Below are 20,510 nucleotides of genomic sequence, written 5' to 3' on the forward strand. Positions count from 1 at the left end.
TGGAGGCGGGGTGTCCACCGTGTGTGGTCACCGTCGCCTGGGCCCGTCCCACCACCTGGGACCCGGCAGTCTCCTTCGCCTGCCCTGCGGCCATTCAGGGATGTGCGGGGCACCTCCTGCCCTCCCTGACCAGGTGGCCCCAGAGGCACAGGCCGCAGACACCGCGGGGGACCTGCGTGGGCCTCCAGTCCCCGCCCCAGCCCTTCCCGTCCCCAGGTCAGGGCAGGTCCAGTTGTGGCCAGCGGCTGGGGAAGGCTCTGTCCCCTCCAGGTGTGCGGCTTTGGCAAGTGCTTCAGGCCTCCCTCCGCTCCTCCCCTGTGAGCAGAGAGATCGGCGCGCCCGCGGCGCAAAGGCCTCATACCTCGGTCCCGTTCACACTGACCCCGGCCTTTGCTAGGCCTGACCAGCCGCCCAGGCCCCTTGCCCTTCTGATCCCAGGGTAGGCTCAGCCAGGCCCTACCTGCCTCACCAGGCCGTGAGCTGAGTACAGAAGCCAGTGTACTCAATGAAGCAGCGCCTGTCATCCCAGCAGTTTGGGAGGCGGAGGCGGGAGGATCTCTTAAGCCCAGGAGTTTGAGACCAGACTGGGCAACAAGGCAAGACTCCGTCTCTACAGAAAATCTGAAAATTAGCCGGGCGTGATAGTGGCGTCTGTAATTCCAGCTCTTCAGGAGGCTGAGGCAAGAGAATCGCCTGAGACCAAGGGATGAGGCTGCAGTGAGCCATGGTTGTGCCACTGCACTCCAACCTGGGCGATGGGGCCAGACCCCATCACCGATTAAAACACAAAGGAAAAAAAAAAAAAAGAGGCGGGGTGCGGTGGCTTAGGCCGGTAATCCCAGCACTTTGGGAGGCCCAGGCGGGCGGATCACTTGAGGTCAGGAGTTCGAGACCAGTCTGGGCAACATGATGAAATCCCGTCTCTACTAAAAATACAAAAATTAGTTGGGCGTGGTGGCACATGCCTGCAATCCCAGCTACTTAGGAGGCTGAGGCAGGAGAATCACTTGAACACGGGAGGCGGAGGTTGCAGTGAGCCGAGATCACGCCACTGCACTCCAGCCTGGGGGACAGAAAAAAAAAAAAAAAAAGAATGCCATCAAGTCTTTGGGGGTGGGGGCAGGCAGTTGTTAAAGGCATCAACTCCCAGCAGAACATTTCTAGTGCAGCAGTGGCACTAGAGCCCAGTGGCAGGGGTGTCATGACAGCAGGAACAGTGCTGTGGGACAGGAAGAGCATGGGTAAATATCAGAGGACAGCCAGGCTCCCTGCCAGGAGGGCCGTAGGTATCAGGTAGACAGCCATTGGCAGATTCTGAACAGGAGAGTGACAAGAATTTTTTGTGTGTGTCCATATTTATTTTACAATACACTGGGCACTTAGCCCTGTGCCAGACACTGTTCCTGGTGTTTTTTTTGTTTTGTTTTGTTTTGTTTTGAGACGGAGTCTCGCTCTGTCGCCCAGGCTGGAGTGCAGTGGCCGGATCTCAGCTCACTGCAAGCTCCGCCTCCTGGGTTTACGCCATTCTCCTGCCTCAGCCTCCCGAGTAGCTAGGACTGCAGGCGCCCGCCACCTCGCCCAGCTAGTTTTTATATTTTTTTTTTTTAGTAGAGACGGGGTTTCACTATCTTAGCCAGGATGGTCTCGATCTCCTGACCTCGTGATCCGCCCATCTCGGCCTCCCAAAGTGCTGGGATTACAGGCTTGAGCCACCATGCCCGGCCCCCGGTGTTTTACAAATATTAACTCATTGAATCTTCAAACATCCCTACAGGTAGGACTTACTATTCCTCTTCTGATGCGCAAATTGAGATTCCAGAAAGACCTCACAGCCAGGAAGTTGGAGAGCTGCTATTTGATGCTAGACAGTTGGCCTCTGGCCTGTACTCTTACTACCCCAGACCGTCTTTCCATGTTGCCCTCATAGGCCCTAGAATGGTTGCTCAGGGGAATCCCAGAGCGAGAGATGGGCGCAGGTGGGAGGTTCTTAGCAGACTGTCTGCAGCTCACGCTAAGGCAGGTCAGGGTGGAGACAAGGTGGTGCCTCTGGAGACAGAAGCAGAGAGGGAGGCCGGGGACAGAGTGCTGGCTTCATGGAAGGGATGGGACTGGATCTGGGCCTAGACAACTCGGGGAGGACTGTGGTCCCTCATGCTCAGGGCATGCCCACCAGCTGCTCCAGACTATACTGTTTCTCTTCTCAGGTGCGAGGAAGTGGCTGGAGTGGAGGAAGGAGGTTGAGCTGCTCTCAGATGTGGCCTACTTTGGCCTCACCACACTTGCAGGTAGAAGCCCCCACTGGTCCTCAGGACTGAGGCCGCCACACACACCAAGTCCGGGGGACGGTGGCCAGGGGGCTGCCCAGCAGTGTGAGAAGCTCCTGGAGCTGGCCCGGGGGAGGCTGCCTCAGGGAAGTGCAGGAGGTGCTGCTCCGAGGGAGACGAGGCGTCAGCTCCCAGCAGGGAGCCCATTTTTCCAGCCTTTGTGTGTCCCTGGGGACCCACCCAGGTGCCACTGAGACCCATTTCTCAGTGGCCAGCCCTGGTAGCACAAGTGAGTCACAGTGCTGAGCCATGTCATAGGGTGCAGGGCCCCTGTCAGAGTGCCCTGCTGGAGCAGCAGTGCTGAGCTGTGTCACAGTGTGCAGTGCTCGTGACAGTGCCCTGGCGGCGCAGTGGCGGGCCTGTGGCCCAGGCTGGTCGCCACCCTGGAGAGGGAGTTGTTGACGGAGGCTCTCAGGCTCCCAACCCCAGCTCAGCATGCAGCAAGGACCACGGAGCGCCAGCCTGGTTCCCTATGAGGGGCTCCCCCCGGGCATCCTGCTGCCACGGAGAGCATGCTCGGTGGGTGGGAGACAGATGTGGCTGCGTCACAGGGCATCTTGGGAATTGAGGGGCTCTTAGAGATACAGACCACGTCTTGGGGAAGAGCATTTTCCAGACCAGCAGAGCAAGCAGCTGGGAAAGGCCCTAGAAGAACACGTCCCTGGCCGTCTGTGGGGATGATCCCGGGGGGGCTCGTGGGTTTTCTAAGCCCGTAGCTTTCCCTGTGCAAGGCTTGGGGCATTGCAGGGACTTGGGCAGGGGAGAGGCCAACCACTGGCTAAGACCAGACCTCAGGGGACAAAGTTGGGCTCAGGGAGACTACAGAGGCTGACAGTCCCCAGGGGATGGTGGTGGTACAGAGCAGGGGCAGCAGTGAGGGGGTGAAACACGCAGGGAAGGTGCATGCAGGGTGCCCCTTGGGCTTGACCTCAGGAACTGGAGGCCGGGTGTTGCCATCCACAGAGATGGGAAGGGGGAGCAGACTTTTCTGGGTGGGGGAGCTGGAAGCTATCTTGGCAGGGATGGAATTGGGGGTGCTCATCTGAGGATACATGGCGATGTTAGGTAGGTGGCCGAACTGGATGGCTGGCACTCGAGTCAGGTCCAGGCTGGGCATAAATCGGGTGGTGCCAGCTGTGCAGTTGGTGGAGAGCCATGGGACTGGATCCAAGTGCTTGGGCCAGGGGAGGTGGCAGGGACAGCTAAGGAGAAAGGGGAAGGAGCAGAGACTCCTGGGGAGAAGCCAGGAGAGGGAGGGACACCAGACACCGGCCAGCTAAGGCCCCGGGAGCTGAGAGCAGCCATGGGCCGGGCCTGTCATGTGCTGCCTGAGGTCATGGTGGGCTTAGCAACAGAAGGTCATGTTGGCCTCAGCCAGCGCGGGGTGGCAGTGGGCTCAAGGGCGACAAGATGGAGCTGTTGACAGGAGCCAGCAGAGGGTCGGCTGGCAGGGGCGCTGGGAGCCTGTCCCCGAGGCAGCAGTCTCAGGGTCCACATACCCATCCTCTTCCTTGCAGGCTACCAGACCCTGGGGGAGGAGTACGTGAGCATCGTCCAGGTGGACCCGTCACAGACACGTGTGCCCTCCTGGCTGCGCCGCGGCGTGCTGGTGACGCTGCATGCCGTCCTGCCCTACCTGCTGGACAAGGTCCTACTCCCCCTAGAGCAGGAGTTGCAGGCTGATCCTGACGGTGGGCGGCCTTCGCAGGGGAGCCTGGTGCCAGGCGGGCGTGGCTGCTCAGGGGTGCGGCGCTGGGTGCGTCGCCACGTGGCCACCCTGACTGAGCAACAGAGGCGGGCGCTGCTGCGGGCGGCCTTCGTCCTCAGACAGGGCCTCGCCTGCCTCCAGCGGCTCCACGTTGCCTGGTTTGACATCCACGGTGTCTTCTACCACCTGGCCAAGAGGCTCACGGGGATCACGTACGTAAGTAGCAGGTGCTGAGGGCACAGCCGCTTCGGCCACCCTTGTCACCCCCACTGGACTTGGGTGTGTGCACAGAGCTGGCCCTCCAGGCCTCTCAGCCAACAGGGTTCCACACCCAGAACCTGTGTCAAGGCAGGAACCCAAATCCTCTGCTTGGAAAAAAGGCAGGTTTTGTTTAGTTACACTTGGCTGAAAGATCCAAGGAAGTTCAGACCCTGAGGGTAGAATGGGCTCCGGCTGCAGCCCCACGTGGACACCAGGCCCTGCACTCAGCTTTTTACTGACCAGGGGGCCCTGGGTCACGCCTCACCACAGATCCCTGAACCTCGGCCCACGACTGCCCATGTCACTGCTGTGAGGAACAAGCAGCTTCTCCCAGAGAGTGTGGGAGCATGTACTGCAACCCCAGCCCCAGCCCCTCACCCCTTGCCCCTCGCCCGTGCCTGGCCCAGCAGTCTGCCCCATCAGATGGCCGTTCCCACCTTCTCCCCTCCGCAGCCGTTGGCACCTCTGCCCATCCTAACCCCCAGCTGACGCTCCTGCTTCCAGATTCAGCAACGAAGCCTCCCCAATGGTCCTGACACCATGTCCATCTGCCACAGCGTTAGACCCTGGCCCACCAGAGCCACTGCTGCACGAGCTCCTTCCAGAACAGCCCGCTGAGGAACCCCCTGTCTTCTGTCCCTAGAGCTGCACTGGGCCCCTCAGCCCCCACTTGCCAGGCGACCCCATCTCCACACACCCTGAACAGGAGGCCACAGTGATCTCCTCATCACAGAGCCAGTGGTCAGGCCTTCATTCTTAGCATACCCAGCCTCCCGTGTAATTGACACGGTTCCTCGCCCTGTCCATGTTAGTGAGGGATTTGCTGAGCTGCTGTGACAGGGGCTTGGAAACGGGGCTCAAACCAGCTGGGAGGCTCCCTGTCTCCTAGGACAGCCAGGAAGTGGCTGGACACCCAGGGCCCACGCTGGCGGTGTGACCTGCCACCTCTGTGTGTGGTTCCCGGCCCTGGGCCGAGGCCATCTGCCTGTCTCCATTTCCCAGCCAGTGGAAAGGGACACGGGAAGCCGAGGGCAGCCGGCTGTCCTTCAGTGGCACGGCCAGAAGCTACACACGTCACCAGCAGCATGAGGTGGGGAGCAGTGTCCCTGGGGCCGTGTGCCTTGCAGCAGGGTAGCTGGTGGGCAGCGTCTACAGCCCGACACGTCTGCTCCCCCGCCCATCCCTTTCGGAGAGGTGGTCCCTGGACACCGCCACGTCCTCACCCCTCCGCCAGTGCTAAGACTCCCTCTGCGCTGACAATGCCGAGGCCGGTCCAGAGCTCAGGCCTCTCCGTCATGCTAGGCTGGGAAGCGGTTCAGACTCCCTGAACCTGCCCCCGTCTTGATCATTTCTGCCGGGCGCTCCCAGTGCCAGGGAGAGGCCTGATTCTAACACGCTCCGTGCAGACTGACCCTCCCAGCAGGCGTTGAGGCCAGATCCCCTCAGGGTCCTGATGGGTGTGACATGGTCTGCCCTACAGCTCCGTGTCCGCAGCCTGCCCAGAGAGGACCTGAGGGCCCGTGTTAGCTACAGGCTGCTGGGGGTCATCTCGCTGCTGCACCTGGTGCTGTCCGTGGGGCTGCAGCTGTATGGCTTCAGGCAGCGGCAGCGAGCCAGGAAGGAGTGGAGGCTGCACCGCGGCCTGTCTCACCGCAGGTGCGCGCGGGGCCACACATGGGGGCTGGGAGTGTCCTTTGCACTTCACAAGGACCTGTAAGGTGCACCCACCTTGACGCTCTGCCCCACCTTCCCCAGGGGCTCCCTGGAGGAGAGAGCCGTTTCCAGAAACCCCCTGTGCACCCTGTGCCTGGAGGAGCGCAGGCACCCGACAGCCACGCCCTGCGGCCACCTGTTCTGCTGGGAGTGCATCACCGCGTGGTGCAGCGGCAAGGTGAGGTGGGAGCCTGCTGGGGTCCTGAGATGGCTCAGCGGCTGCACTGGCAAGACACACCTGGCTGCAGCAGAGGTGGGGAGTCTGGCTCTGAGCACCCTTCAGGTTGAGGGTAGAGAGATGGGCGTCTTTTTAAAGGCTCCCAGGTAGGTCAGTTGTGGGGTCGTTGTGGGGGTTAAAGTTCCAAATTCACGTGTATTGAGACTTCGCTGAACACAGGTTGGGGCAGCGGCCAACCCTGAAAGGCCCCACACCTCCCCCATGCACCCCAACATGCCCTTCCTCCTGGGCTCCTCACCACACTTGGAAACCCTAGCACACTGAATCACACCCACGGAAGATGCCGGCAGGGTGAGAGTGGCACGTCTTCCCAGGAGCTGGGCTTCCTGGGCTGTCAGCTGCGAGAGCAGGAGGGAACCTCCCAGCCGAGCCCCACGCCCCCAGCCCCGCCCCGGCCCCCACTGGGACTCGGCCTTCTGAAAAAAGGCTGGCTTTCTTGGTCATTAGTTGAAGGAAATACAACATTTATGTTCCATGTCATGGGCAGAGAATGTGGACAGGACAAGAGATGCTGACGGGGATGGGCACGGCCCAGTGGCCCCAGCTGCTGTGACCCCCTTCCTCCTCTCTGCAGGCGGAGTGTCCCCTCTGCCGGGAGAAGTTCCCTCCCCAGAAGCTCATCTACCTTCGGCACTACCGCTGAGCCGGCACCCAGGTGGGCCTGGACACAGATGACTTCTACGGAAGTCTGAACGCCAAGATTTAGTCTCAAGATGAACCTTACTTGCACGGAAATTAGAACATTCTCACAGGTTTTCTATCATGTAAGATACTAACCCAGCCACCCCGGGAGAGAACAGAAAGCTGTCCCTGACTGTGCTTTCTCAGCCCTGGGAGGGGCGCTCACCCCAACCTGCTATGACTCAGCCACTTCTTCAGGAATTTCACTTATCTGGACAGGATTTTAGGTTTCCTTCCCTTCCCCAAACCATACAGTTGAGAAGTAATTCAGAAGTAGGCCAGAAGACACTTTATTCATTTATATTGTGAGAAAATGGTTCCATCAGGCTTGTGTTAAGGCAATGGACTGAATGAGTGCATGTTGAGTTGGGATGGGGCACGGGGGCTGGCGGTTTGCTTCAGCCAGTGTGGTGAGAACAGCAGTCCCACGGCCCCCATCGGAGGCGGTCAGGCTCTCCCCGAGTAGCTGGGCAGAGAGAAACCAACCAAGGTCAGCACCTCCGTCTGAAGCATTTGGCACACACCTTCAAAACACATCAAGGCTGCTTCCAGTTTCAGAAAAGAGAAAGCTGCATCTCGGGTCTGACATGCACACAGAGCTCTCCTCCTGACCCAAATGCACTCACATGCCAGGTCCTGGGGGTTGGGGGGCTGCCGGGGCACCCAAGCCTTCTCCTGGGGGCCCACTGGGCAGGCAACCTGCTGACCCAGCGTCACTGCTGTGCTCAGCCCCTCAGCTCGGCCCCAGCCTATTTCCTGCCTCCATTTGACATTTCCAGGTTTTCAAAATTGCATTTAACCTGTGCCAGAGACTTCACCATAGGCATCTTTAATAAACTAACTCCACCAAAATGTGGGCACATTAATAAGATGGAACTTGAGATTTCCTAAAGCGCAGTGTTAAAATGCCTCGAGGGCGTATGCCACATTTCCCTACTGACCTGTCGGCAAGGCCGAGGCCTGGCCAGCAGCACCAGCTTCCAGCAAAGACCCCCGCAAACCATGTTCTGCTGTTTGACTTAGGAATGAGGATGACCCTGTATTCCCAGGTTAGTCAAGGTCAGCTTACCAGGGGCTGGGGTGGGGAGGCTGTGACCCTCTAAACTGGGAGGAGCACCAAGAGAGGCACTGGGGGCTGCAGCTGGGTGGGCAGATGCCACCGTGGCTCCATCCGTCCGTCAGCACCCAGTCCTTCGATTCACACTGTGCTCTGGCCAAGTGCACGCGACCTCCTGTCACATCTTAGGCCTGAGCGCTTATTAGGAAAACAGTATGAAAAGTGACAGACACTGCTGTCTGGAGTCTGAGAATCCACGTGTCTCAACACAGTACCAGAAGTACCACCTGTGAGCAGCACTTGCTATCCTGGGCCAGGGACCCACAAGCTTGAATGTGGCCTCTTAAGAGAGGAGCTCCATGTCAGATATGCAAATACTGGCACAAGAAAATCCAGACAATCATCTTTCACCGTGTAAATTCTAAGACAGGACACACCGCCCAGAGTGAGGAGCCTGAGCAGCCCGGGGCCCAGGAGAGGCCTTCACTCGCACCTGTGTCTCGTCTGGGACCACAGCTATGATGTTCTGCTGTTGGCAAAATGGGTTCACCTTTTGGAAAGGCCAAACGCAAGTTGGGCTTTCTTGTGTCCAGCGACTGTCGTGTTTTAGATAAAGACCTTAATAAAGGTGGAGTTAAAAATCACTTGGTAAGATGTTGAGTATTTTATCACCTCAAAAACGCTGACATGCAAGTGGGTTCCGCCTCTCCCCCTGCAGTGGGGTGCCGAGTGCTGAACCCACAAAGCCAGTCTGCTCGCCGCCAGCTTCGCTGCCCCTCATGGGGGTTGCATGAGGACAAATTTAAATTAAAAACAAAACACTCTTTACATATCAAAGAAATGTGTCAAAATAATCTCAAACAATTAAAATATAATATATATTTATAATTCTGGGCCCTCAAAAGCAATCATGGTAGTTAAGAACAAAGTTTTGAGTCATTAGGATAGAGGCCAACTTTAAACATCTCCAGGGAGACGGATTAGGAAACTGGCATTAGAACCCCACACAGTTACTTGACAATCATCTTTAAAACGTCTCTTTCAGACACGCAGGAATCAGGCTAGATCATCACTCGGGCTCTGTGGAGTGGCTGGCACGCCTGTGGCTGGTGGGGAAGGCGGCTGGCGGGGAGCGGCCCATTCCTCCCTCGCAGGCCTCGCTCCTGCCTGCCCACCTGGCACCAGGGGGGACCGGCCACTCGCCCTTGCTCCCATGGGCTCCACCCGCCTGGCTTCCCGCCTGCAGCTGACTAGAATTCCATCCGTGAGAAACACTTGAACGTCACTGAAAAAGAAATCCATGCGATTTGGTTTAAGTGCCAGTTTCTTCAAGAACCTGGTATTTCAGTTACAAATCATTGAAGCTCCTTTTTAAAAAGAAAATTCAACTCCCTCATAATCAACTACTTTATGTGAAGAAAAAAGGCATTGTTAACAATGGCTCAAAACCGTTCTTGCAACACGTGAGGCAGCCTCAGTCCCGCTTCTAGCTGGCAAAAGCCTTGCCGGCGTCCTCCTTGCCTCTGTACCTCCTCTTCCCATGTGTGAACGGGATGTACCGGTACTTAATCATGTGCTGGGGAGAGAAGCACAGACTCAGTCACTGCACAAGCGCTCTCCAACCAGCCACACTGTCCCCACATGGGAGCGGCCAAAGGCCCCCATCTTTTCTATACATCAGACAAGTGGAATCGGGGCCCCAGTGGCTTCCTGCGCCCACGTCAACACAGCAAGGCCTTCCACAGCCCACAAGGCCTAGGTTTGAAATCCCATCAATGCCAGTGTTTCCTGAGCCTCCTATGGAGGAAGGGCAAGGGGGATGTGAGGTGGCCCAGGGCCCTCTCTGCAGCCAACACCCCGAGCACAGAGTGAGGCCCGCAGCAGCAAGGCCATGCCATCGAGGGGTCAGTCCGCAGTCTCAGCTAACTTCCCCCTAATGCCCTCCTCCTCGGGCAGGCTGGGGCAGGGCGCTGGGCCCCCTAAGAGGAGCCACTGGGACACTGCACACGCCGGGGCTCTCCCGTTCAGCTCCCACAAAGCTTCCACCAAGAGCCCACCCGCTCTGACAGATGCGCTCTCCGTTTAGTTCACCGGCTGTGCTGGGAACGGAGCAGTGTCCTCATCACACACAAGACAGTGCCACTGAGCTCCACATTCACACCAGGCAGACTCTGCCACCACCCGCCACAGCCCACCACGGCTCCCCGATGCTGCAGGTAACAGAACAGCGACTGCGGCCGGCGTGGCGGCAGTGCCTCTGCTTTACCTTGATCTGCCTCTTCATTGTGATACAGAAGAGCATGATGAAGTACATCACCAGGATCGGCCAGAACACCGGGACGTTGAAAGCGTCGAAGAAAGTACAGACCATAGCCACAAGGATGCCCTTGGTAGCCGCGTGCCTTCAAGTGGGGAGAGAAGGTTAGCGCAGCGTCTGCAGCCAGCACCGGGCACCTGCCGGCCGCCTCCAGCCTTGCAGCTGCACCGACCGTCCCCGCAAACAGAAGCATCCCTGTGGAAAGGAGGGGTCTACCCTGGGCACAGCAGCAGCATGACCCTTTGCATGTAGCTCACAGAAACGTACTGTACTTCCCTCACCACAGAGACATCCTTCTTTTACTCCCTTGAAGCGTACAATTCTTCTTAAAACTACACGAAGTATAAAGCATTAGTGCTGAGGCTGGGGGCCCCATGCCTGCTGGCCGGGCCTGCGATCTGGAGAGAAGCCAGGCTGTGTCTTGTGGACCTTATCACTGTGGCATGGCCACCAGTGTTCCCTCCCACCCCAGCACATGGCCAAGAGATGCCATCGCCCTTGAGGCTCAGCTCTCCCTTCCTATCCAGGGCCCCTGATCTTTCTGTCCCCGACTCCATCTGGGGCTGCAAAGTCAAGGTGTGGAGCCCCACAAGCTCAGCAGGCTCCTTCACTTTACTGATCCAACAGACTTGGGTTCCTCTTGTGCCCCCAGGGTGGGGTATGAGGGACAGGACAAACAGATGCAGCCACAGAGCTCCCATCCCTCTGACGGCTATGCCACCCACCTCTGCCTACCCGTGCAGACACGGGCACCTCGGCTCAGACCCCTCTCAAAAATGACTCCAGGAGGCGGCTAGTCCCCCTCTGCCAGCCACAGGGAGCCACAGGGCTGGGGATGGGAGAGAGGAAGGAGGGAGGACGGAGACTGGACGCAGGGCCTGCCCTCCCCAGGCCACGACCACAGGAGCCAGTGCGCACTCCATCCCAGAGTCAGCCTCCTTTCCGCCAGCCTCCGGGGCACTGGTGCTGACTTGAAAACAAGAGAACGCGGCAAGGTAGTGACTGGCCTTCCAGTGAGAGCGCCCCTGTGATTCCCCCTGTGCCCAGCCCAGCACAGCAGTCACCTTTCGGGTGACTTGAACAAAACTTCAACAAAAATCAGCGGTCTCAGTCTCAGCCACCCTTGAGCACAATTTTCCTTCTCAAATACCGTGAAGAATTAGCTCACCAAAATTTAAACTCTGGAAGCCTTCGAATGAAGGGGCGGAATTCCTCGTTCTGTTTGGTGGGTAGCGAAGGACCGTCATCTGCAAGGCAAAGCAACCATCAGGGAGGGGCACCTCTTTTCATTTCTACCATTTCCCGGCAAGGCTTCGGACGGACTAGCAGGCCTCACAAATCTAAACTGACATTTGTGTCGGGGAACCAAAGAGAAAACGGGGGTCTGTGGTCAACTGACACATCCAGTTCACTGCTTTCAGAAAGTGCCATCGGAATGTGTTTACAGACTTCCAAGCGTTTTCAATGCACAAATAATTCAACCACATATAAGCCTCCAGAACACGTCAGCTGCGCCACGTATAGGCACAGAAAGAAAACAAAGGCAAATTAACATAAAAAGCAAGCGGCAGAGAACAGGGCGGGGCAGAGGATGCGCTGACCGTGGAACCCGGGCACCAGGGCACCAGGCCTGTCCCACCAGCAGCTGTGCCAAGCCCGCTCTTACCCCACCTCCCACCCGGACGGGTGCCGCTCCCCATTTACAGATGGGAAAACTGAGGCCTACAGGAAAGGGGCTCTTTGTTATTTTCTAGTCTTCTCCAAATAGCAGCAAATGCGAGGAGCTGCGTTCCGTCAATCTTCTCATCACACACCCTACCCAGAAGACTCACAGGCTTCCGGCCACACAATGAGGGCACACCCTGCTCCCTGACAGCAGGTTCCCCGGAGGAGGAGGATCCTGGCAGGGAGCTGCATGTGGGTTTTCCCGCAGCAGCCATGATGTCCTGGAAAGCAGTTGTTTGTTCCTCCCCTGGGGCTGGCCAGTCCGGCGTGAACTCAGGGCCCCTATCTGGCCCAGGCAGACCCAGGAGCAGCGTGAGTCTTCCAAGCATGGAGCACGAAGCGCCAGGAACACTTCAGCTCACAGCTCCTCAGAAACCAGAGGCCGCCCAAAGCCTGACCCAACCTGATGTTGGCATCAGGGTCCTGGCAGTCTCTGTGCACCACAGTGAGCTGCCTGTGGAACTCTCTGGCTATGGGAAAAGGTAACCTCATCATGGCTGCCTCCACTGATTCTGAAAGGGGCCACTGACTGGGGTGGGACGGGTGCCAGAGTTGGACCATCCGCCTCAGACCCCCACTGTCCGTGGTGCCGTGTGACCTTGAACACGTTACCTAACCCAGTACACCTCAGTTTCCTCATCTGCAAAGTGGGAAAAGAGTGAACACCCACTTCGTGGCTATCAGGAGGGTTTGAAGAGTCGTTCTACAAACGTATCCCGGTCGCCCAACGTTACAAGCACATTTTCACCCCAAGAGAAGAGTCTCGGGCGTTTCCAGAGAACACTGGACAATCCCATCAGAAAAGAAAGGCCCAACCTGCCCACACAGCCCAGTGCACAGCCGCTACCCTACCTGAGTCTTCCATTAAGGAAGGATCCACTTTGGGAGAAAGAAAAGCTATGAAAAGATTTAGATGGTAGATCCCCAAGGCATAGGTCACAATGTACCAACCCTGAAAGAGAAGGAAAGAGAGTCAGTGGTGCACTCCGACCGTCCATCGGCCTGAGTCAGTTCATGTTTGCACTCCAGTTCACTCTCAACTTTAACTGATCTTAAAAACACACAAAACTTACTTACAGCAACGACAATGAAATACAGTGAAATCCCATGGTAACAATTTATCTCAAGTTATATTTTGTGGGTACTCAGGGGACAAGCGGGGCCCCAAATGAGCAAAGCTCTTCAAGGGTCCAGTTAAACGCACGTAATCCCCGAAGCCACAGACGCCCCACAAGGAGCGCAGCAGCAAAGGAGGCTTTTCTCAAGAAGCACATGCTCAAGCTACAGCACAGGCTCGGGTTGCCCGGGCACCCGAGCGATGCTGGCCCAGAGCCCCCACCAGGAGCGGGTTCATGAGAAACAGAAGACAGGATGTCAACTGTGACTGGAGGTATGCCAGCTGGTGTTCCCCTAACAGACAATTCACACTGCCAAACACGCTCTGCCAGGAGGGCAAAACCTTTGCCCAGAAGAAATCCACAACTGGGCAATCAAGAAAAGAGAGCCTGAGCCAAGCCTTCCTGCAGAGACGCAGAGTGGGAGAATTCCGCCAAGATGCCTGAGTGCAGCACACTTGCAACTAATTCATTTTTAAAATGATTAAGTATATCCCATTAGAAGCCAGAACTGCATTCTCAATTGTAAAAGCCTTACATTTCTCAGTCAGGTGTGGTGGCTCACACCTGTAATCCGAGAACTTTGGGAGGCCAAGGTGGGTGGATCACCTGAGGTCAGGAGTTCAAGACCAGCCTGGCCAACATGGTTAAACGCCATCTCTACTAAAAATACAAAAATTAGCCAGGCGTGGTGGTGGCACATGCCTGTGATTCCAGCTGCTCGGGAAGCTGAGGTAAGAGAATCGCTTGAACCCGGGAGATGGAGGTTGCAGTGAGCCAAGATCACGCCACTGCACTCCAGCCTGGGTAACAGAGGCATGAGCTTCGTTTAGAACATAGTAAAACTGCCGGGTGCAGTGGCTGAAGCCTGTAATCCCAGCACTTTGGTAGGCTGAGGCGGGCAGATCACGAGGTCAGGAGATCGAGACCATCCTGGCTAACACGGTGAAACCCCGTCTCTCCTAAAAATACATTAGCCGGGCGTGGTGGCACATGCCTGTGATCCCAGCTACTCGGGAGGCTGAGGCAGGAGAATGGCGTAAACCCAGGAGGCGGAGCTTGCAGTGAGCCGAGATGGCGCCACTGCACTCCAGCCTGGGCAACAGAGCGAGACTCCGTCTCAAAAAAAAAAAAAAGAACATAGTAAAACTGACCTGTGGGTGCTGCACTCTTCCCGCCCCCTGCTCCTGCCTGATGTCCCTGGTTCAAGATTTCTAGGTCATTCTTTCCCTTAGACAATGGACCGAGTTCCAATTAAAAAAAAAAAAAAAATCAATTAAGGTGGTAAACAAGGAAGTCTCTTCCACAGTCCCCAGAGGAAAAAAGAGCCCTGACAAGGCTTTCAACCTGCCCTGCTCTACACATAAGATTAAATACCCTCCTCTAAAGATCTACGAAGAATTCCCATCTTGCAGGTTTGCTCCTAGAAACCCCGTGTTTACTAGCAAGTAAAGGAACACCAAGGTGAAGTCTGAGACCACATCGCCTGACCTAGGGGTGCCCCAAAACACGTGAAGGTTTGAAACCCTCAAGACCCCCTTTGGTCACTGTCTCTCTTATTTGACTCAGCGTCTCAACCTGCACTGTCCTCTTTGGCCTCATATAAGGTAGAACTCAGGAAAGGCTAAATAAACCCTTTGGATGCCAAATCATTCATGACACCCAAGGTATGGACTCTTCACCCGAGGAATGAGGCAGCCACAGAGCACCACTTTGTCCTCAGCATCATGCAGCAGGGTCAGAGGGACACAGCAGCTCCACTGTCCAGGCCTGGACACGCCCAGGGCAGGGCCAGGCTGGGCTCAGGACCGCCTGGGTACACTGAGAAGCCTGGTGAGGGGGCTCCGGGTGAATCATAAACAACCCTGTTTGTTAAAGACAGTCACTGAGGGCCAGGCACGGTGGCTCAAGCCTGTAATCCCAGCACTTTGGGAGGCCAAGACGGGCGGATCACGAGGTCAGGAGATGGAGACCATCCTGGCTAACACGGTGAAACCCCGTCTCTACTAAAAAATACAAAAACCGAGCCGGTGGCACATGCCTGTGATCCCAGCTACTCGGGAGGCTGAGGCAGGAAAATGGCGTAAACCAGGAAGGCGAAGCTTGCAGTGAGCTGAGATCCGGTCACTGCACTCCAGCCTGGGCGACAGAACAAGACTCCTCTCAAAAAAAAAAAAAAAAAAGACAGTCACTGAGATCTTTCTGACATTTGGCATTTAGCTGAAAACTGATTACTACAGACCATTTCCTGCAATACAAACTGGATCAACAGCATCCCCACCAGCACCACGTCCAGGTAACATGGACACGGCCAACTCACATCAGCCCACACCTACCTGCAGCAGGTAAACTCGAATCATGTAGACAAAGCTCAGGCCCAGTGTCACGACCCATCGCACGGCCGTGTAGGGTGTGGACTTGTCTAGCCAGGACTGATAAATCTAGAAAAACAAGAGTCCAAAAGCATGAAGCAAGCCCTGTAACTTCTGCACTGACCCTGCCACAAAATGTACCTTCTGCTAGCGTTGGCTTTCAATTTTTAAAAAAGCTAAGAGTGAGTTACAACAGGAAGAGATTGTCTTTATGTATCAGCACAAAGCAGTGACTATAATTAATCCAAAGTTTATTTTCAACAATTCCTAAAGCAGGTTCATCTCTTAAGCAAGACTATTACAAAACAATCTCCTAGGAGACTGTGACATGGCGCTGGCCTAAAGGGATCACTATGGGGAAGACCCAGCCTCACCCCAAAGAGAGGACTGTGCATCTCAAAGTCCCCACCCTACAGCACAGCCCTTATCACCATGTCTCAAGTCAGCTCCCCCATCTGCTGCAGCCAGCGGCCAGCCTTGCCCCACTCCCAGGCCCACTGGCCACAGCCTGAGTCCCAGCAGCCACACCGGCATGTGTGCGCGTCCAGGCGGCTGTGGACATGACCGAGGGAGCCCTTAGTTTTATGTACTTATTTTTACAAATATATGTATGTATGGTTTTTTATTTTGAAATTTAATTTCCAAATTGTGAAAAATTTCCAAATTCACAAAAGCAAAAAGATTATAGAAGCCCACATATGCCCATCACCCAACTTCATTAATCACCAATCGCTTTTCGTATGTGATTTAATTAAGGTGATGAATTTTTTTTTGACCCAGATCCTCAGGACCTGGAACTGCCGGTGACCCAAGCTTTTCCTGAGACTAAGGTTCCCGAGACTCCAGCGTTCAAAGGCAGCTCTAGGCACCTCACTCACCAAATGCACATGCAGCCCACACAAGAGCCTCCCGCCCTCAGGGGCAGAACCTCCGACCTGACACGGGGCAGGTGGGGCCCCCAGCCCCAGGGATGTGGGTGGCCAGGAGAGGGACAGCAAGAGTAGAATGGCAGCCACGGCCGCGTCTGTCCTGCCTGGGTGCTGAGACTGGGTTTTGTATTTTTAAAGGTTGGTAAAAGGAAAACAAAAACAGAAAACGCATGTGACAGACCACGTGTGGCCTCAGAGCCCGATCTCTCCACAGCTGGCGCTTTACGGTGAAGAGAGCGCTGTCTTCAGGAAGTGTGAGCCTGAGGCAAAGTAACTTCTCCATCAGGAACACCAGCACACAGATCCTTCCGGAAAATGCTGGGAGTCCAGTTTCTTTTTCAAATATTTACACTCATCTGCTAAAAACCCACCAACCTGTCCAAGTCTTGTGAAAAATCTGTACACCACCGAAGGCTTCCCATGGACGGATTCTCCCACACTGTCCCCTTCAGACATTCTGTAACTGGGAGAAAAACACAAAATACTTTTCAATAAAAAGCATTCAAGGGTGTGAAATCTTGGCCCTATTTTCACCAACACTGTCAAGTAGGTTTCTTCAACATTCAGTATTCTGTCCATACCATTTGTGTTTTTATCATGAACTGTTCGGGAAAAAGTAGCAGGTGCACAGGCTTCCGTGGAGGGGAAGGGCAGCGTTAGACACATGGGCCCAGCACAGGCCGCGTTTTCATTCCCACTCCGGCACCTCAGTCACCTGCGTGGGTGAAACTGTCCACCCCACTGGCACCAGGAGCAGCCTTGGTGCCATGGGGTCCACTGGCTGGTCTATGGCACGTGGCACTGCACGTCCTCCCTCCAGGGACCACATCCTCTGTGGATCCCTCAGAGTTCCCCCACCCAGGCACCCTGTCTGCTCCACGCCCTGTCCTGGGTCTCTGGTCTGGCAGGAGCGGGAAGGGTCTTGTCCTCTCAGGGCCAGGTCCTCCACCCCATGAACAGGAAAATGTTACCTACAACTCTCAGGGAGTCCATCCATCTGCGTCCCAGTTTCTTATCTGGCAAGCGGAGGTAACATATCTGCTCCTATTTCCACACACTGCTGTGATGCCCTGAGGATTTCACCTGAGAACCCAGGTGCCAGAGGTCACACTGTTCACCCACTTACTTCCCAGATGCCCAAGTGAAGGGCATCATTACCCACATTTCACCAAGAAGGACCTAGTCTCACAGTGGAAGCCACGTGTCCAAGGTCCCGCCACAGCTCTGCTTCCGGACAGGCCAAGCCAAGCCTGACTACGCCACCACCCACTCCTGGGACCGGACGGCACCAGGACCTGCCGCTCTTCAGGAAAGCGCTGCTGAGCACCCAAGGCCTGCCGGTTGTCACTCCTACTTTAGAAGATGAGACGCCTGCTGGCCCCTGAGCTAGAGAAGATGGCAGGGGCGCACTCACCTCCCCTGCCACCCCCATTTGCTGCCTCGGCAGGGCAGTGAGGAGAAACAGACTCCGGTCTCAAGTCTGGCCTAAAGTCCCACCTGTGCTAAGCGGCTGTGAGGCCTTCAACAAACCCTCTGAGCACGCAGCAGCCGGCCTCAGTTTCCTCATCTGTAAAATGAGGCTCTAAGAAACACCAGACACGAAAGCAAAGGCTTCGTTCCTCGGCAACCCTTGGGGTCAGTCTTATTGTTCTCACGCACAGGTAAGAAAACTGAGGCTCACAAAGGCTAAAGCGTTGTCCTGGCCCATCAGCATGTTCGCACTGGGCAGGAGCTGGAACCCGCATCTTCCTGAATCCAACGCTCCTCCAGTCCCACCCTGGGAGCGCTGGGGAAACCTTCCCTGCGGGTGGAAGGCAGAGGGGGCCAGACGCAATCCTGCCCTCAAGTGCCTCGGCTCTCCCATCACAACTGATGCAGGGAAGTGATCCAGGCAGCTCCCTCCACGTCATCAAGTCTGTGCAGAATGTGGCTCCCTGACACTATTCCTGGATCCTCCGTGCAGAGTGCCAGGCCGGCTCGAGGAGACCGAGGGGCCCTTTGGTCTCACGGAGCCATGTAAATCAAAGACACACAGGAGGAGCACTTTTACTCTCCACTGAGAGAACTCCACATTTAAATAGAGGCTACACTAGACTGCGCCACCTGGAATGGCCACCCTATTTAGGCCAAAGCCAGGCCATCTGAAAGACACTCATCACATTCTTCGTCTTGTAGCTCCTTACAGTTTTCCCCCTATTTTACTCAGACTATTTCCCATTAAAGCGCTTTTACTTGACTGCAGGTGATGAGAGTAATGTCAGAGAGAAAATACTCGGCTCTCCCACCAAAGGGTGTTCTCTAGGCAAAGTTCAGAATGTCTCACTCTCCAGCTGAACGTGTAAAAAACCTACTCGAAACACATCAGCCAATTCTGCTTCTCTGACACACACAACACGTATACCAAACACACACAGTCAGCTTGCACCCTGACTGAACACATCACCAGGAATAGCCTGAGGCAGTGTGGCAAGAGCAAGAACGTGAACTTTGGACTCCAACGGCCTGCTTTCAGATCCCGGCTCTATCACTCTGTCAGTGTGACCAGGACAGGCCATTCCAGGAAGCCTCAGGTTCCAGTCTGTGAAATGGGACAACAGCACCTCTCGTGCCTTCTTCACGAGGCTCTTGCGAGGAGTCACTGGGCAGCCCGTGGAACACCCTTGGATCCAGGCAACGCAGTGCCAGCCCTGTTCCCAGATCAAGGCCAGCCCTCACCAGCAGCTGTCCCCACTGCAGCCCTCCTCTCTGCTCAGTTTGAAGGCCACCTCCTCTTCAGAGGCCTCCATTATCGCCCACACTGACCCCCAGTACCTTACATCACATCACCCTGTTTTTGTGTACAACTGTTTCCTGATACCTTTCTGGCTTCTCAATTTTCTCCTGCTAGAATGAAGCTCCTGGAGGGGTCCCTTGTCTGGTTCGGGGCTGGGCCCTACCACCTGGAAGTCCATTACATAGCAGACAGCCCATCAATTACCTGCTGAAGGTGACTGCTTTATGTCTAGTCACAAACAAAACAGAAAGGGAAATAAAACCAGTCTAAGCAGAAACCGTGAGGACATGCCAGAAAGTGTAAAACTCTCTATATGCCTTGTTCTAGGGCCTGCCACATTCATCCACATCTGTGGTCCATCACTATGTGCGTGGTGAAGATGAAGTCCTCCGCCTGGCGTCCGGGAGCACTGAAGTCTGGGATGAAGTCCTCCGCCTGGGGTCCGGGAGCACTGCAGTCTGGGATGAAGTCCTCCGCCTGGCGTCTGGGAGCACTGACAGTCTGGCTCCCACCACCTTTCTCTTCAGTCCCCATCCCCAATTCCTCCCGGACTAGGAAAGCCCCTGGCAGCGGTGCACCAAGCTTCACGCCTCTAGTGTTGTTCAGTCCTCTGAAATGCCCTCCCAGACCCCGTCTCTTTCTTCTTCGCAAGGCCACATTCCAGCCTGGGCTCCTCCCTCCTCTGGGCCTGACCATCTTACATCTCCACCTGGCTCTGACACACTGTAACCGCCGTCACCTCGGGCATACGGCAGAAGCCAAGCGAGTCTGAATTACTGAGAACCCTTTATTCACTTACGGGATAACTGCATTTCCTGTGAAATGTCAACCCAACTAAAAATAAAGTGTTTCCAGGACCAACGGCCAGCCTCTACTCTTCACAAAGGGAAAAGGGCGAAAGCCCACTGAAGGTACTCAGGCTGAAAGCAGCCCTCTGTGCTGTAACACACCTGGCAGAGAAACGAACGATGACTTTATCAGTGGGGCCACAGACCAGTACTAAGTCAGCCTGGAGAATTCATGATTTTATTGCCTATTTAGAATACGATCAAAACCGATGCAACTAGTTTCCCTTGAGCCCGTCAGTAACGCCTTCAGCCCAGGGCTTAACACTAAATCCTACAGATAAGCGCTGACCTGGACGCAAGATGGGGAGAGGGCATATCCCCTCTAGAATCCAGCCCAACTCGCAGCGCTGTGGGGGCGGCGACTTCCCGCTTCCCCCAAATGCACAACAGGGAAAGCGGACGAGACGCGGCCCGGGTGGGAGGGCTGCAGCCCCCGCCCGGCCCCTCTC

General features: G+C 55.8%; 2 protein-coding genes across 2 annotated transcripts; one reads left to right on the plus strand and one right to left on the minus strand.

Annotated features, from left to right (window-relative positions):
* The first annotated feature begins 1,966 nt into the window (after positions 1-1,966).
* PEX10 (peroxisomal biogenesis factor 10) lies at positions 1,967-7,388 on the plus strand. Its single transcript, XM_011931082.1, has 6 exons — positions 1,967-1,976; positions 2,205-2,285; positions 3,842-4,248; positions 5,774-5,949; positions 6,049-6,184; positions 6,819-7,388. Exons 1-6 carry the CDS (start codon positions 1,967-1,969, stop codon positions 6,885-6,887), a joined length of 879 nt encoding a protein of 292 aa, XP_011786472.1. The 3' UTR covers positions 6,888-7,388.
* On the minus strand, positions 7,200-19,023 carry RER1 (retention in endoplasmic reticulum sorting receptor 1). Its single transcript, XM_011930991.1, has 6 exons — positions 16,816-19,023; positions 15,476-15,580; positions 12,877-12,976; positions 11,468-11,546; positions 10,249-10,384; positions 7,200-9,558 (listed from the first exon to the last, which is right to left on the minus strand). Exons 1-6 carry the CDS (start codon positions 17,104-17,106, stop codon positions 9,469-9,471), a joined length of 801 nt encoding a protein of 266 aa, XP_011786381.1. The 5' UTR covers positions 17,107-19,023; the 3' UTR covers positions 7,200-9,468.
* Positions 19,024-20,510: the final 1,487 nt, after the last annotated feature.

Source organism: Colobus angolensis, unplaced genomic scaffold (genome assembly GCF_000951035.1).
Source record: "Colobus angolensis palliatus isolate OR3802 unplaced genomic scaffold, Cang.pa_1.0 Scaffold89, whole genome shotgun sequence".
NCBI classification, from domain to species: Eukaryota; Metazoa; Chordata; class Mammalia; order Primates; family Cercopithecidae; genus Colobus; species Colobus angolensis.

Coding starts and splice junctions, on each gene's coding strand:
- PEX10 (XM_011931082.1), top strand. Junction 2,286..3,841: donor TGGCCTCACCACACTTGCAG/GTAGAAGCCCCC, acceptor TCTTCCTTGCAG/GCTACCAGACCCTGGGGGAG. Junction 6,185..6,818: donor CCGCGTGGTGCAGCGGCAAG/GTGAGGTGGGAG, acceptor TCCTCTCTGCAG/GCGGAGTGTCCCCTCTGCCG.
- RER1 (XM_011930991.1), bottom strand. CDS start 17,106: ATGTGTCTAACGCTGCCCTTCCCCTCCACGGAAGCCTGTGCACCTGCT. Junction 11,547..12,876: donor TTCCTTAATGGAAGACTCAG/GTAGGGTAGCGG, acceptor TTTGCCTTGCAG/ATGACGGTCCTTCGCTACCC. Junction 10,385..11,467: donor CTTCCAGAGTTTAAATTTTG/GTGAGCTAATTC, acceptor CCCCACTTGAAG/GCACGCGGCTACCAAGGGCA.